Genomic DNA, 13,818 nt, shown 5'->3' on the forward strand with positions numbered 1-13,818 from the left:
CCCACGAGAAAAGGAAAGGGGTTTCTTCTCATGTAGCAAATCTCAATCACATTCTCAGTTCCTAGACAGGGATGTGAGCCCAGGAATAAAAGCCTCTGCATGCTCAACCAAAATTCCCAGTATTCTCACTGGAGTGTTGAACAGGAAGCTATCAGCCAGGACACTGCATTCCAGAAACCCCCGAGGTGGAACAGTCCTTGAGTCACACACACGTGGAGCTGACTTCCTCGCTGGAGGTCATGCAGAATCTGGCAGGGGTGAATGGACCGACAGTCACAAGGTGGGGTGGGTAGCAGTAATGCCAGAAAACTCTAAGCCTTTCATTTCTTCGAACGCATGTCAGCATTCTGACACTACGTGAATGCCCTTGCCTTGGGACTGCTGGGTTAAGACTTGCTGTGAAATTTCAGATCAGGTCTTAAGAGCAGTATAATATTTGTAGATTTGAATTTCCAGTAAAGAAAAAAAAAAAGGGATGAAAAATTCAACCAAGTGGTAGGGATTGAGAGTTTATTTCTGACATCTGTGATGCCCGCAACACTGGGATTTTGCGTGTTTTGGACGGCACTTAGCATCCTCTTTGACTCCAGTAGGAATTACCATAAACAATAATACAGCAGACAAATGCCATGGGATAATGACAGCTAATGGTTAGTCATGAGAAGCACTTTCAAGGTCCGAGGGCGAGGCCACAGTAAACCGACACTGAACGCTGCGGTCTGAGTGCATTAAGGTGCACACACACTCTACACGTCTTCAGGTTTTCAATCAACATAAAAATGAAGATGAGCACGATAGAGTTTTGCCTTTTGAGAGCAGTCTGACTTGGGCTCACGGAGAATAAAAGAATCGTGAATAAGCAGCTCACGTGCACCACCAGAACCAACCCACGCGATGAAGGAGAGGCGGAGTGGCTTTAATTTTATTTTCAGAAGGTGGGCTGGAAGAAGTCAGGCGAACAAGAACCTGCAGTTTGCCCTTACTCACTCTTCACATGCATCTGCCATAATACATCTCAGCCAACAGCTACTCTTTAAAGGAAGAGACTCTGACGGGAAAAACAAACAAACAAACCAGAAACCTTCCAAAAAGCTTTACTTTTCTTTCTGGGTCATTTATTTCTCCTGGGCCTTAGGGAAAAAAGATTCTAACTTATTAACAACTCTAATAAAGGCTAGCCAGGACTGTTCAATCAAACAGGTGGGAGTGTCCTCATTCCCCGTGGAGCCCAGATACCCCCTCCTGCGGACTCCCGAGAGTGGGCCCGCAGACACCAAGTGAGAGTCCTCCTAGATGACAGATCATTTTTAGGACCCTTTCACACACTACTTTCTAGTTATAAATATCACACACCGCCATCCCCCTCATGGAGAAGAGGGCAAATGCATTTGTATCTGCTTAAGACACTTGGGAAGAGAAGTGCCAGAGGAGAAAGAAGAGAAGAAAAGGTCCTGCTTGGGGTAAGAGCGGATCAGCGGTTCACAGCAGCTCAATGGTCACATGTGTTCCTGCAATCTTGCAGCTCAGCTCCTGACTGCTTTTAGCAGATCTGTGCTTCAAAGACCAGTAAAAGCTCAGGAGATAGCAGACAAGGGCTGAAGTGCTGGTACCTGTAATGCATGACCCAGTTCCCCCATGGGACACAACAAGGCTGGCAAGTCTGCTGTTGTCCTTGTTCCCAGTGTTCTGAGATGATACAGTAGTAGTTCAATACTTGATACTGTTCTTCCTTAACAGTTTTCACATCTATACATACTAAGAAGGGAGGTTCAGGATAAAAGAATTTATTGATTTCTTCCTATATTGTTCACAGCTTTTCTCTAGCAACAGGTAACGGGGGTAAGGGGCTGGGAGAATGAGGAGAATAGGTTACCTTGAGCAGGGGGGATGGAAAAAGGGCAGAGATCAGCCCAACTATTGCTTTATGGTCCACTCCTACGCATGCCCCAGGGTCATTCAGCACAAAGCAATCCAACCTCAGCACCAGGGGAACAGACCTTGTGGCTACCATGCTCCTAGTCAGGCAGCAGCCAAAGGCCTCTCACTCACACCAACTTCCACGTGAGAAGACAAGACCAGTTGGTCTTTCTCTCCTCCCTGCTTCTACACAGATGCAAAAACAGAAGTAGTCGTGCATCGGCCATGTTAATTTATACTAGCTCAAGAGCTGAACCATCACATCTGTTCTTCCTACAGGGACAGTGCTGACCTCTTCACTCCAAACCAGATCATACCAGTGACAGCTTTCTAACCAGAATTAGGACCAAATGAGAACACAGCCTCAAAGCTCATTCCACTTAAAAACATGCCAAATTTAAAACTGGAGTCTATTAGAGAAAAAAATTTGTATTTTTGTGCATCTATCTTAAAGGCTCTTGTGTTCCCTACACAACTCTCAATCCTGCCTGAGCCATAAGCCACAACGCCAGGTCAATAAGCATTCCCTTATTTGTATGAATTTCCTTTACACTGGAGCTGGTGACTTGGGTTCCATCTGTATAACATGGATATTTCCAATTTGTTTCTTTTCCTAAATAGCAGAGCAAACTTTAAACATGACAGTTCCACATTTCAAGGATGCTGGAATTGGAGGGAAAGATCCTAATGGCCCCTTATAAGGCTGAATTTGTAAGAAACTAGGGCAGATTAATATTATATGGAAGTTTTTCTACTATCCCAAAGGCATGCTTAAAAATATGCTATTTTTTACAAAACCTGTTAATTTCAGGGCATTTTTCCTTAGTTTTTTTTTTTTTTTTTTTCCCCTTTGTGGGATATTCAAAAGTTTAAAACATAGGAGTCCTAACTTTGGTGGCATCTCAGCTAAAATCAAATACAGAATGCTAAACAAAGACAATCCAGTGTAATTCACTTCTAAAACTGTAACAAAGTAATTTAATACTGTAAAATTGTTTCCTATCACAGATATGACAAATGATTTCCAAGAACTCGTTCCTGAAAGCTACCTTAAATTACCATGACTTATTTTACTACGATTCACTTAAAATGAATTAAAACTATATATACTGAGATATTCCTAAATTCAAACTGTAAATCTATAGAATACATTTTTCCTATTCAAAACTGTGCAATTTCTTTATTGATACTAACATATACAAACCTGAGTAGTCACTTCCACAAAATGTGATTTGTGCCAGAAAGCTTTGTGTGATGTCTACCAGATTCACAGTCCCGGCAGGCCTGTGAATAGGACGATTTATTTTATATTCTAATAAGCAAAACACTCTAGTGATCCCAAGTCCTGATATTGCTTTACAACTATCTGGTAGGGCTGGTGGCAAATCAGGAAGGGCACTGCTCTCTGAAATCCAGGCTTTGGGCCACTGGATGAGAGGGCAGCCTGTCTTCTAGGCTGACACTTCTGGTAGACCGTGTGCAAGCACTGCGCCTCCGAACTGAGAAACTCAACAGTCAGGGTGCAGTGCGACGATGCCTTCTCGGGCTGATTGGAAAGAAGGCCTTTAACAAACAAAGGACTGCTCGCTACTGAGGAAACAGTAACAATTTACAAGAGTAAACTTTTCCTACCCTCTTCTCCAGCTCCCAAAAGTATTCAGTGTGACATGATTGTAAACAGATAAAGATTACTCTAGTGCTGTGTGCCCACCATAGTTAGGACTTCCATTTCTTCCACATCCCTACCCACCCTTCCCACTTATGTACAATACATTCACCACCAACAACAAAAATTATTTTTAAAAGGCAACATGAAAATTCTGTAAACTGGACCCAGCTCCAAACACATTAATACTACGAGTAGTCCCTTCCCCAAATATATACCTGAGTTTAGCTGCTCATGAAAGTTTACGAGCACCACTCCATTCTTAAGTATGACCCCCTCCCCCAAGTTTAAGATGATTTTCCCTGAACAAAAGTCTCAGCACTTAGAAAAGCCATCGCTAATTTCAGTTCATTTGTTCTTGACCATCAGCCATACAAGAGATCCCCAACCAAGGATCTTTGCAAGCTGGTGTTAGTCTAAGGAGTATCCTTCTAGGGCTCCGGGAATGGCTCCAGCTCTTGGACGGCATGACGGGATGCACTGTGAAGGGGTGTGATAGGGTAACAGGAATAGAGATGGGCAAGGATCGTTTCCCTAAATTCTCCATGTTCCAGTCTTCACACGCAGCTTTCTGTTTCCTTGGGGTTTATTCCCTCCTTGGACTAGCTCTGAGAGAAGCAAATAAAGACAATTTAAACAAAATTAACAATTGTGTTGTTTAAAATAACTAAATAAGCCAAAGAGCTATACATGTTCCTCTCCATCTGGAAAAATGGCTTGGTTTTGTTTCAGCCATCACAGTTTACTTCCAGAGGGCGGGCTTTCAAGCTCCAGACCTCCAGAGGCAAACGCCAACCTCATCACTCTGGAGCAGTGGGACTCCCTGCACGTGCGGGGACGATACTGACGGTGCTGATGATGAGTACTTCACAGCGGTCAAGGAAGAGAGGAAATGAGACAGTGCGTGGAGAGAGCTGGAGCGCAGCGTCTGGCACAAAAGGGGCACTCGAAGGGAGCTACTATCATTTAAATACCTGACTGTCTCGTCTCTCTTAGATGAAATAGTTGGAAAAGGATAAAAAATACAAAGCTATCATATCAAAATAAATGCTAATGGCCAGTTTGGAAAAATGAGACTTGAACAATCCCCAAGCAGCTGGTTAACACAAGAAGAGAAACACATGGCAACAATACAGAAGCGACTTCCGAGGTCATCTTCTCTTGACTTTTCCCCCTGCTGAACCCACTGGGAGCACAGGGCCTGAGTGGCCCTTTTTACTTGGTCGCCAGTAGGACACGATGCACTTTCCAGTTCAAGTTCCTCTATTAACAGGACACCTTAAAAGATTTTCTCACAATCACGATAAACCCACAATGAACTATTTCCTGCCACCTGGAAGAATAACAAAAGTTCTAATTTTTGGTAATTTTTACCTGATCAAGAGGAAGTGTTGGGGGCTTATGTGGTGGCAGCTCTTCCTGGGATGTTGCTGGTGCTGGGGTCTTTGGGAACGAGGACTGTGACTGGACTGGATGCATTTGCATTCTACAGCCACAAGAAAGAACAGTTAAGAATTAATGAAGACATATTAATTAGAAAGGGAAGAGTTACATTAATCACGAAAATCTCAGGCAGATACTGCCTTAATTATGAAACTTGGAATCAATACTGGGACAAAGTGACATTTTGTGCCACCAGGTATGATGCAGTAAGTACATGACACAGCCTAGGGAGAGTTCTTGACAAGTGTTTAACTGGACTCCACACATGAGGGAACAATGAGAAGAATCTAGGATCTGGGACGTCCTACGTGGGAACTAGCCTCGAATCTTTGAAAAACAAAACCATGATAGAATACATGTTGTAAATTAAGAGACTAAACAGAGCAACCAAATGTAAAAATGTTAACCTTACACGGATCCTGGATGGGGAAAAAATTAAAATAAGATAAAACAAGAAACATAGCTATAAAAGACATTTTGGGGACAACTGGAGAAATTAAATAAGGACTGTATATTAAACCATATTACTGCTATTTTCCTTGGGTGGAAATAACAGTGTGAGGTTGTGCTCCAGGAGAATGTCGCTACTCCTAGCAGATGCGCGCAATCATGAAGTCTGCAACGTGCTTCCCAGTGGTTTAAAAGGCAAAGAAACAAAACATAAACATATTTAGTGACGTATAAAATGAGTAGGGCAAAATGTTAAGTGGGGAAGAGGTTTTGGAGGTAAGGTCTTAATGGCATTGAAGAGGGGTACGTTAGTTTTTAAGTTGGATGGTACTGGTTTTATGACTAGGCTTCATACGTCAATGTAAACAATTTTATTTAACCATCTTTTATATATTATTAATTTGAAAATCTCCAGGATCACAGATCACCTCAGTGAGTCTTAAAACTATTTGTAAGAATTCTCATGGGGACTGTATTTGACGTGTTTTCTGGATAAACCTGTTTCTTTATTCAGTGTTAGGGGAAGAAATGAGAGGTAAAGGATAAAACCTGAACATTACATACGCTGTCCCCTCACCTCAGGGTTTGAGAGAGACCTATTTTACCTTGATCAGAGTATCCGAACCTAGTGGCAATGATACCTCTGCCTATGGCTCTCAAACTGTGGCTATCAAGTTTCCAGTCTCAAAATCTAACTAAACAGTCATTTAAATGCCAATTCACTTTCATGAGGGAAAAAAATGCCAAAGACAAAATCGGACTCTAAGGCTGAAACATTTCCATTAAGTCTTCAATTATCAGTGATTGCCAAGCTTTCCTTGGACCCAGACCACTAAAGGTTATCACCTTCACTTCTATGGCCATTTTTCTGTCTAAAACCAACATCTGTTCTTTTCCCAGAAAAAAGAAACAAAAACCAAGAAACCATCTAATGTAATCTTACCCTGATGGTCTGTACATTTCCTGGAAAGGTCCCCTTATTCCACTTCCAGTGCCAATTTGTTCCATCATTACAGCTTGAAAGTGACCCAGGCCCTCTTCTTGGCAGCGATAGACGGGGCCCTCCTGAGAGAGGCCATTGGGCTGGGCAGCCACTGGATGGTGAGGGGGGTGAGCAGCCACGGGGGAAGAGTAAGCTCTGGGCTGGAAATGACTGGCTGGCCGCTGAGGTGTGTAAGGGGGGCCCGTCTGTAGCATCACACCATGGGGCTGGAAAGTAGATGAACTAAATCCCATCCCTGAGCTCAGAGGTGGAGGAGGAGCTCCATAAAGATACTCGCTGGCTGACAATGAGCTCTGCCGCTTGGTAGCTGCATTATGGTTGTCCAGGTCTAAAAATTCTTTGGGACTCTCTGGCCTCTCCATAGACTCATCCAGCTTCTCTTCCTCTGGACCAGGATTCTGCCCATCAGTTGAGACGACTTTAGCAGCCGCCGCATCCATTTGGGTTGGGGAAGTTAAGGCAGCATTCAGTGTCTCACAGCCTTGCAGGTTAGCCAAGCCGCTCTTATCTGGGAAGAGGGGCCTCGGTGGAGGGGGTGGATTAGGTGGGAGCCCACTTGGGCTTCCCGGGGGATGAAGATGTCTCTGCCAGTCAGAAAAGCCCTGTGGACACGGATAATAAGGAGTTCGCTGATAGTGATGGTAGGAAGGCTGAGGTGGTGACTGGTAGGAATACCTCATTCCTTGGTGGGGGCGATACCGGGGAAAGACTCCAGAATGAGGGTTGTTAGATTGAAAGCCCCTAGGGGGGAAATGCTGAGGATGGGATACTGAGGGTTTACTTCCCATCACAGGGCCCAAACCTTGCAGGCCTGGACCGATGTGGTAATGTGTAGCTGAATTTGGGTATTCCAGGCCAGGCATGTACAAGGGAGAAAACTGGCTTACAGTGCCTCCCATGAGATTGGGGTCTGCGTTGGGAGGTGTAGCTGGGTTCTGTCTTGTACACGGCATGGTTTCCTGTAGCGTTTTGCCTCTGGGGCAGAGTGGCTTTTCTGAACCACTACCACCAGGGCCTTTCCCCTCTGATCCACAAGGGGATGCTTCAACAATTACTCCATTTTCGGGCAGAGGCCCTCTATCTGCCAGAGTGGAGAGGTCTCGCATGCATCCTTGGGTGGCTGGGCTGGTATAGTTGCTCTCAGGGGGCCAGGTATTCTTGCTCTTTGTTGCTTTACAGTTGTCTCCAGATTCTGAGGAGTCACTTTTGAGCTCTGGGCCCTCTGTTTCCCTTTCTTGTGGTGAGCTCTGCCTGGTACAGTCGGTCTGCAAGGGAGGTGTAGGGTGAGGTAGTTGTTTGAGGTACACCCCCTCTGAAGCACCAATGTTTGATGGTTTCTCCTCAAGCCCAGGCAAGGGATCTGCTGTACGAAAAACGTAGAACAAATCAGTAATTCAGTGGCTGAAATGACAATACTGATGAGGATGGTAGTGGAAAGAACACGAAAGCAGTCAGATAAGGACAGGTGAGGTTGAGATGGATATGTGGTCATTCAAGCTTCAGCTAGAAATTTTGAGTGTCCCTGAAAGGATTCATGATGTTGAGGCCCTTGTAAGCTCCGCTTTACAGACCAAGAGATAAGACCTAGCACCTCTACCGCTACTCATAAAGTCTGCCAAAGAACGGCGACGTCCCTGCCTCCCTCTTGCTGTGCTGTCACAGAGTAGTAAGTGGTTGTGAGATAATTCCGACAGATGCATGTCATACATGTAGATACAGTGAGAAGGACCAGGACGGGATGGATCCATATCAAGGGGCTGCATGCCTGATGTCTGCCCCTTCAGAACAGACGTTCCACAGCAGCAGGGACTCTTGTTTTCTTCCCTACTACTCTTAGTACTTGTACACAACAGGGACTCAATAAAGGTTTCTTGAAAACAAGATGCCTACAGGATAAAACCCAAAGGCACAGAAATTTACTACACCCAAATAAATTAATTTACTAGACTCAAATGCTTAATTACAAACTCAGGATTCTTTACCTTGCTATTGTGTCAGACCAGAAATTCGGTCTTAATGATTATACTTTTTCAAGTAGAACAGAGTTGTTGCTCAGGTGTGATCTAAATACAATTCTGGTAACAGATCTTAAAGACAAGAGTAAGGATTCATACATAATGACTTTCAAAGACCTACTAAAATCTCAGTCAACTAATGAACTAGTGCTGGATGAAAACTCAAAGGTACAAGCTATACAACGAAATTTAAATCTACACTTGTCAATATTTTGTCAACATAAAACATGTAAACTAACAAATAGGCTTATCCACAGTTTCGTCAGAGGGACTCTCCTTCTAAAGCTCGAATTCCAGACCCCATGTGAAATCAGTATTAGACAATTCTGTTTGAGATGGTGTTCACAAAGCAGGCCTTCCCTCAAAAGAAACACTTTTAAAAAGTCAGTCTGAGTCGAGGAAGGCAGAGCAGGAGGGTCCTAAGCTCATCTTGTCTCATGGATACAACTAGATAACTAGGTAACACTCACATCGGTATAAATACCCCAGAAAATGACTTAAAGAGGCAGAACACACTCTCCACAGCTAACTGTGGAGCAGAGGCCATATCACAGAGGGCGGGAAGAACAAAGATGCTGTTAGGAGCCACAGGAGGGAGGGATGCAGTGGCACAGAGAAGGGAGCAGAGGCAGATCCCCAAGCCAGGAACCCCAGCACAGGGGACCTGCACGGGGAAGACTAATCCCTGTAACATTTGGCTTTGAAAACCAGAGAGGGCCAAGAATCTGGGGGGCTTATTAACATCTGAACTTTAAAACTCAGTGGGCTCAGCTGAGAGAGCCAGGAGGGTAGAGTCCCTGCCCTTAAAGAGACAGTACAACAAACAGCCCCACTGAGATAGAGCACAGAAGCAGCAGTGTGAAAAAGGAGATTTACTTACTAATGAATGTATACTGGAGAGGCAGGGATCTTTTTGGGAGACCTCTCTAAGACAGAAGAGCTGGCGGGCACCATTTTCCTCCCCCGCTCCCAGCCTAGATAGATGGACACCTGCAGGAACCAGTGCAGGGCCAACACTCGTCACATAGCTAACAGTATGCTCCTGCAGAAACACCCCCTCCATCCAAGCCTGGGCAGCTGCAGTCCCCTGCTGCAGTGGACTGGTGCAGGGCTTTCTGGCACTCCATGGGCCCTATTCTAGTATTTTCCTGTTTACCTGGCCCCTCCAATATGCCCTTAGCTGGAGCCACAAGCCTGGTGAGGTGCAAGCAGCCAGGACAAGGACAAGCACCACTCCAAAGAGACTCTTGCCCTGGAGAGAGGGGAAGATAACCACACACGCCAGTCCCACTGAGGCCCCCACACTGGGCTGGGGGCAGACAGCAGTCCTGACTGAAGGCCATTCCCACCAATGAAAGCTTCTTGAAGGACAACACAGGGAAAGTTCTCAATAGTTCGGTGCTACCTCACCTCTGGCAAATGCCTGGTCTGACTCAACTCAAGCTCAAGGTGGCCCAAGACAAACAACACAGGGACCAAATTCTGCTCAGAACAGGCAAAGAGAGCCACTGCAGATGACTACACTAAAGGCAAAAGTAGCTCAGCCATGACAGCAGGGTGCACACGATACACACAGGAGACACCCCTGAAGCGCTAGGTTCTGAACAGGGGACACTGCACTGCAGGGCACTACAGGACCTCTTCTTCACAAGGCCACTACTTCCAAGAGCAGGACATGTAGCTGACTTTCCTAATGCATAGAAACAGAGAGTCAGACAAATTGAAGAGATGAGGAGTATATACCAAAGGAAAGACCAGGGCAAAATCATAGCAAGAGAGCTAAATGAAATGGAAATAAGTAATATGTCCAATGAAGAATTTAAAGTAATGGTTAACAGAGATACTCACTGGACCTGAGAAAGGAGTGGAGGTCCTCAGTGAGACCCTCAACAAAGACAACAAAAAAGAACCAATCAGAAATAAACAACACAATGACTGAAGTTAAAAAAATACACTATAGGGAATTAATAATAGACCAGAGGAAGGAGAAAGAATCAGTGACTTGGAGGATAGAATGATGGAAAGCAGTTAAACTAAACAGGTAGAAAAAAAATGAAAACAGACTTAGAGAACTCAGCGACACTATCAAGTGTAATAGCACTGACATTATATGGATCCCAGAAGAGAGCGAAAAGGGGGAGGAAAATTTATTTCAAGAAATAATAGCTGAAAACTTCCCGAATCTGGGAAGGAAACAGAAATCCAGATCCAGGAGGCACAGAGATGCCCCAACAAAATCAACCCAAGGAGGTCAACGTGAAGACACACAGGAATTAAAATGACAAAAACGTAGTGAGAAGGAGAGAATTTTTAAAGTAAGAAAGACAAAAGAAAATAGTTACATAAAAGAGAAACCCCATAAGCTCATTTTTCAGCAGAAACTTTACAGGTTAGAAGGGAGTGAGAGGATATATTTAAAGTGCTGAAAGAAAAAAACACCGGCAGCCAAGAATTCTTTACCTGGCAAGGCTATCATTCAGACTAGAAGGAGAGTTTCCCAGACAAACAAAAATTAAAGGAATCCAACATCACTACACCAGGCCTATGAGAAATGTTAAAGGGGATTCTGAATGGAAACAAAAGACCATAAGCAGGAGTAAGAAAAGTAGGAAGCACAAAAGCAGTAAAATTAAGTATATCTATAAACAGCAGTCAAATGATTCACAAAAAAAAAGGATATAAATATGACACCATACACCTAAAACCTGGGGGGGGGGGCTGGGGAGGCGTGGTGGGAGTAAAGAACAGGTTCAAACGTAAGTGACCATTAACTTAATATAGACTGCTATATGCAAAAGTCAGTATATACATATACCTAATGGTAACCACAGATCAAAAACCAGTAATTGATATGCAAAAAATAGAGAGAAAGGAATCCAAGTATACCACTACAGAGAGCCAGCAAACCATGACAGAACATAGTAAGAGAAGAAAGGAACAGAGAACTACAAAAATATCCATAAGACAAGTAACAAAATGGCAGTATGTACATACCTATCAATAATTATTCTGAATGTAAAAGGACTAAATGATCCAATCAAAAGACACAGGGTGATGGAATGGATTAAAAAAAAAACAAAAAACCCATCTATATGCTGCCTATAAAAGACTCATTTCAGACCCAAAAATACATGCAGACTGAAAGTGAAGGGATGGAGAAATATTTATCATGCAAATGGTGTAAAAAGAAACCTGGTAGCAATATTTAGATAGACATAATAGACTTTAAACAAAGACTGTAACAAGAGACAAAGAAGGACACTATAAAATCATAAAGGGAAGATTCAACAAGAAGATATAGCAATTGTAAATATTTATGCACCCAACATGGGAACACCCAAATACATAAAGCAGCTAATAACAAACATAAAGGAAGTAATCGACAGGAATACAATAATAGTAGGGGACTTTCACAACCCACTTAACCACAATGGACAGACCTTCCAAACAGAAAATCAAAAAGGAAGCAGTGGGTATTGTTTTGTTTTGTTTTGTTTGGGGGGGGGGAGGAGAGGGGGAAGGAATGAGAGAATCTTGGTTTTTTTGTTTTTTTGTTTTTAGATTTTGTTTATTTGAGAGAGAGAACACAAAGAGACTGGGGGGAGGGGCTGAAGGACAGGGAGAAGCAGACTCCTCGCTGAGGGTAGAGCCCAATGCAGGGCTTGATCCCAGGAACTCACAATCATGATCTGAGTCAGACGCTTAACTGACTGAGACACCCAAGTGCTCCAGGGACAGAGAGAGAATCTTAAGAAGGCTCCACACCCAATGGCTCAATCTCATTACCTGAGCCAAAATCAAGAATCGGATGCTTAACTGACTGAGCCACACAGGCATCCAGCCACGGGCTTTTTGAATGACACACTTGACCATATGGAACTAATAGGTATATTCTAAACATTCCATCCTAAAGCACCAGAATACACATTGTTTTCAAGTGCATATGGAACATTCTCCAGAATAGATCACAAAACAAATCTCAATAAGTTTGAAAAGACTGAAGTCATACCATTCATCTTTTCTAAACATAATGGTATGAAACTAGAAATCAACCACAAGAAGAAATCGGGAAAGAACAAAAGTACATGGAGATTAAATAACATGTTATTAAACAATGAATAGGTTAACTGAGAAAACAAATAGGAAATTAAAAAATACGTGGAGACAAATGAAAAATGAAAACATTACAGTCCAAAATCTTTTGGATGCAGCAAAAGCTATTCTAAAGAGGGATGTTTATAGCAATACAGGTTTAGCTCAAAAAGCAAGAAAAATCTCAAATAGACAACCTAGCCTTACACCTAAAGGAGCCAGGAGAAGAACAAACAAAACCCCAAACCAGTAAAAGGAAGGAAATAATAAAGATTAGAGAAATATTAAAGAAAATAGAAACTAAAAGATGTAAATACAACAGACCAATGAAACTAGGAGCTGGTTCTTTGAAAAGATTAGTACAATCGACAAACCTTTAGCCAGACCCCCCAAAAAAGGACTCAAATAAACAATATCAGAAATGAAAGAGGAGGGGCGCCTGGGTGGCGCAGTCGTTAGGCGTCTGCCTTCGGCTCAGGGTGTGATCCCAGCGTTCTGGGATCGAGCCCCACATCAGGCTTCTCTGCTGGGAGCCTGCTTCTTCCTCTCCCACTCCCCCTGCTTGTGTTCCCTCTCTTGCTGGCTGTCTCTGTCAAATCAATAAATAAAAAGCTTAAAAAAAAAAAAAGAAATGAAAGAGGAGAAATAACAACCAAAGCACTTACAAAGGACTGTAAGAGAATATCATGAAAAACAATATGCCAACAAATTGGACAAACTAGCAGAAATGGATAAATTACATATAACTTACCAAAATTAAAATAGGAAGAAATGCAAACTTAGAACAGACCATTTCCCAGCAACAAAATTCTGGGAAAAAACTTCCAACAAACAAAAGTCCAGGACCAGAAAGCTTCACAAGTAATTCTACCAAATATTTAAAGAAGACTTAATAATAATTCTTCTCAAACTATTCCAAAAGACAGAAGAGGAAGGAAAACTTCCAAATTCATTCTGTGAGACCAGAATTACCCTGATACCACAACCAGATAAAAGACACTACAAAAAAAGAGAGCTACAGGTCACTATCTCTGATGAGCATAGACACGAAAACGCTCAACAAAATACTAGCAAACCAAGCACAACAATACATTAAAAAAATCATTCACCACAACCAAGTGGAATTTATTCCTAGGATGCAAGGCCAAATAAATCAACATGATGCATCACATCAACAAGACAAAGGATTAAAAACTATACGATTATTTCAATAGATGCAGAAAAAACATCTG

The 13,818-nt window shown here is 42.9% G+C and overlaps 1 protein-coding gene across 8 annotated transcripts in view; it reads right to left on the reverse strand.

The window, feature by feature from the left end:
- Positions 1–461: 461 nt before the first annotated feature.
- Positions 462–13,818, reverse strand: part of CECR2 (CECR2 histone acetyl-lysine reader) — a 172,351-nt gene continuing 158,994 nt past the window's right edge. For 7 of the 8 annotated variants that reach the window (XM_087855469.1, XM_087855470.1, XM_045775070.2 and 4 more), the window contains 3 exons: positions 6,420–7,842; positions 4,958–5,069; positions 462–4,191 (listed from right to left, as the gene is read on the reverse strand). In XM_087855469.1, the coding sequence (XP_087711595.1) occupies positions 4,186–4,191; positions 4,958–5,069; positions 6,420–7,842 (1,541 nt within the window). In that variant the 3' untranslated portion in view covers positions 462–4,185. The remainder of the gene's footprint in view (positions 4,192–4,957; positions 5,070–6,419; positions 7,843–13,818) is intronic. The other variant, XM_045775101.2, reaches the window with a different exon arrangement.

The sequence above is a fragment of the Ursus americanus genome, chromosome 25 (assembly GCF_024610735.1).
Source record: "Ursus americanus isolate L20-20 chromosome 25, mUrsAme1.1.p, whole genome shotgun sequence".
NCBI classification, from domain to species: Eukaryota; Metazoa; Chordata; class Mammalia; order Carnivora; family Ursidae; genus Ursus; species Ursus americanus.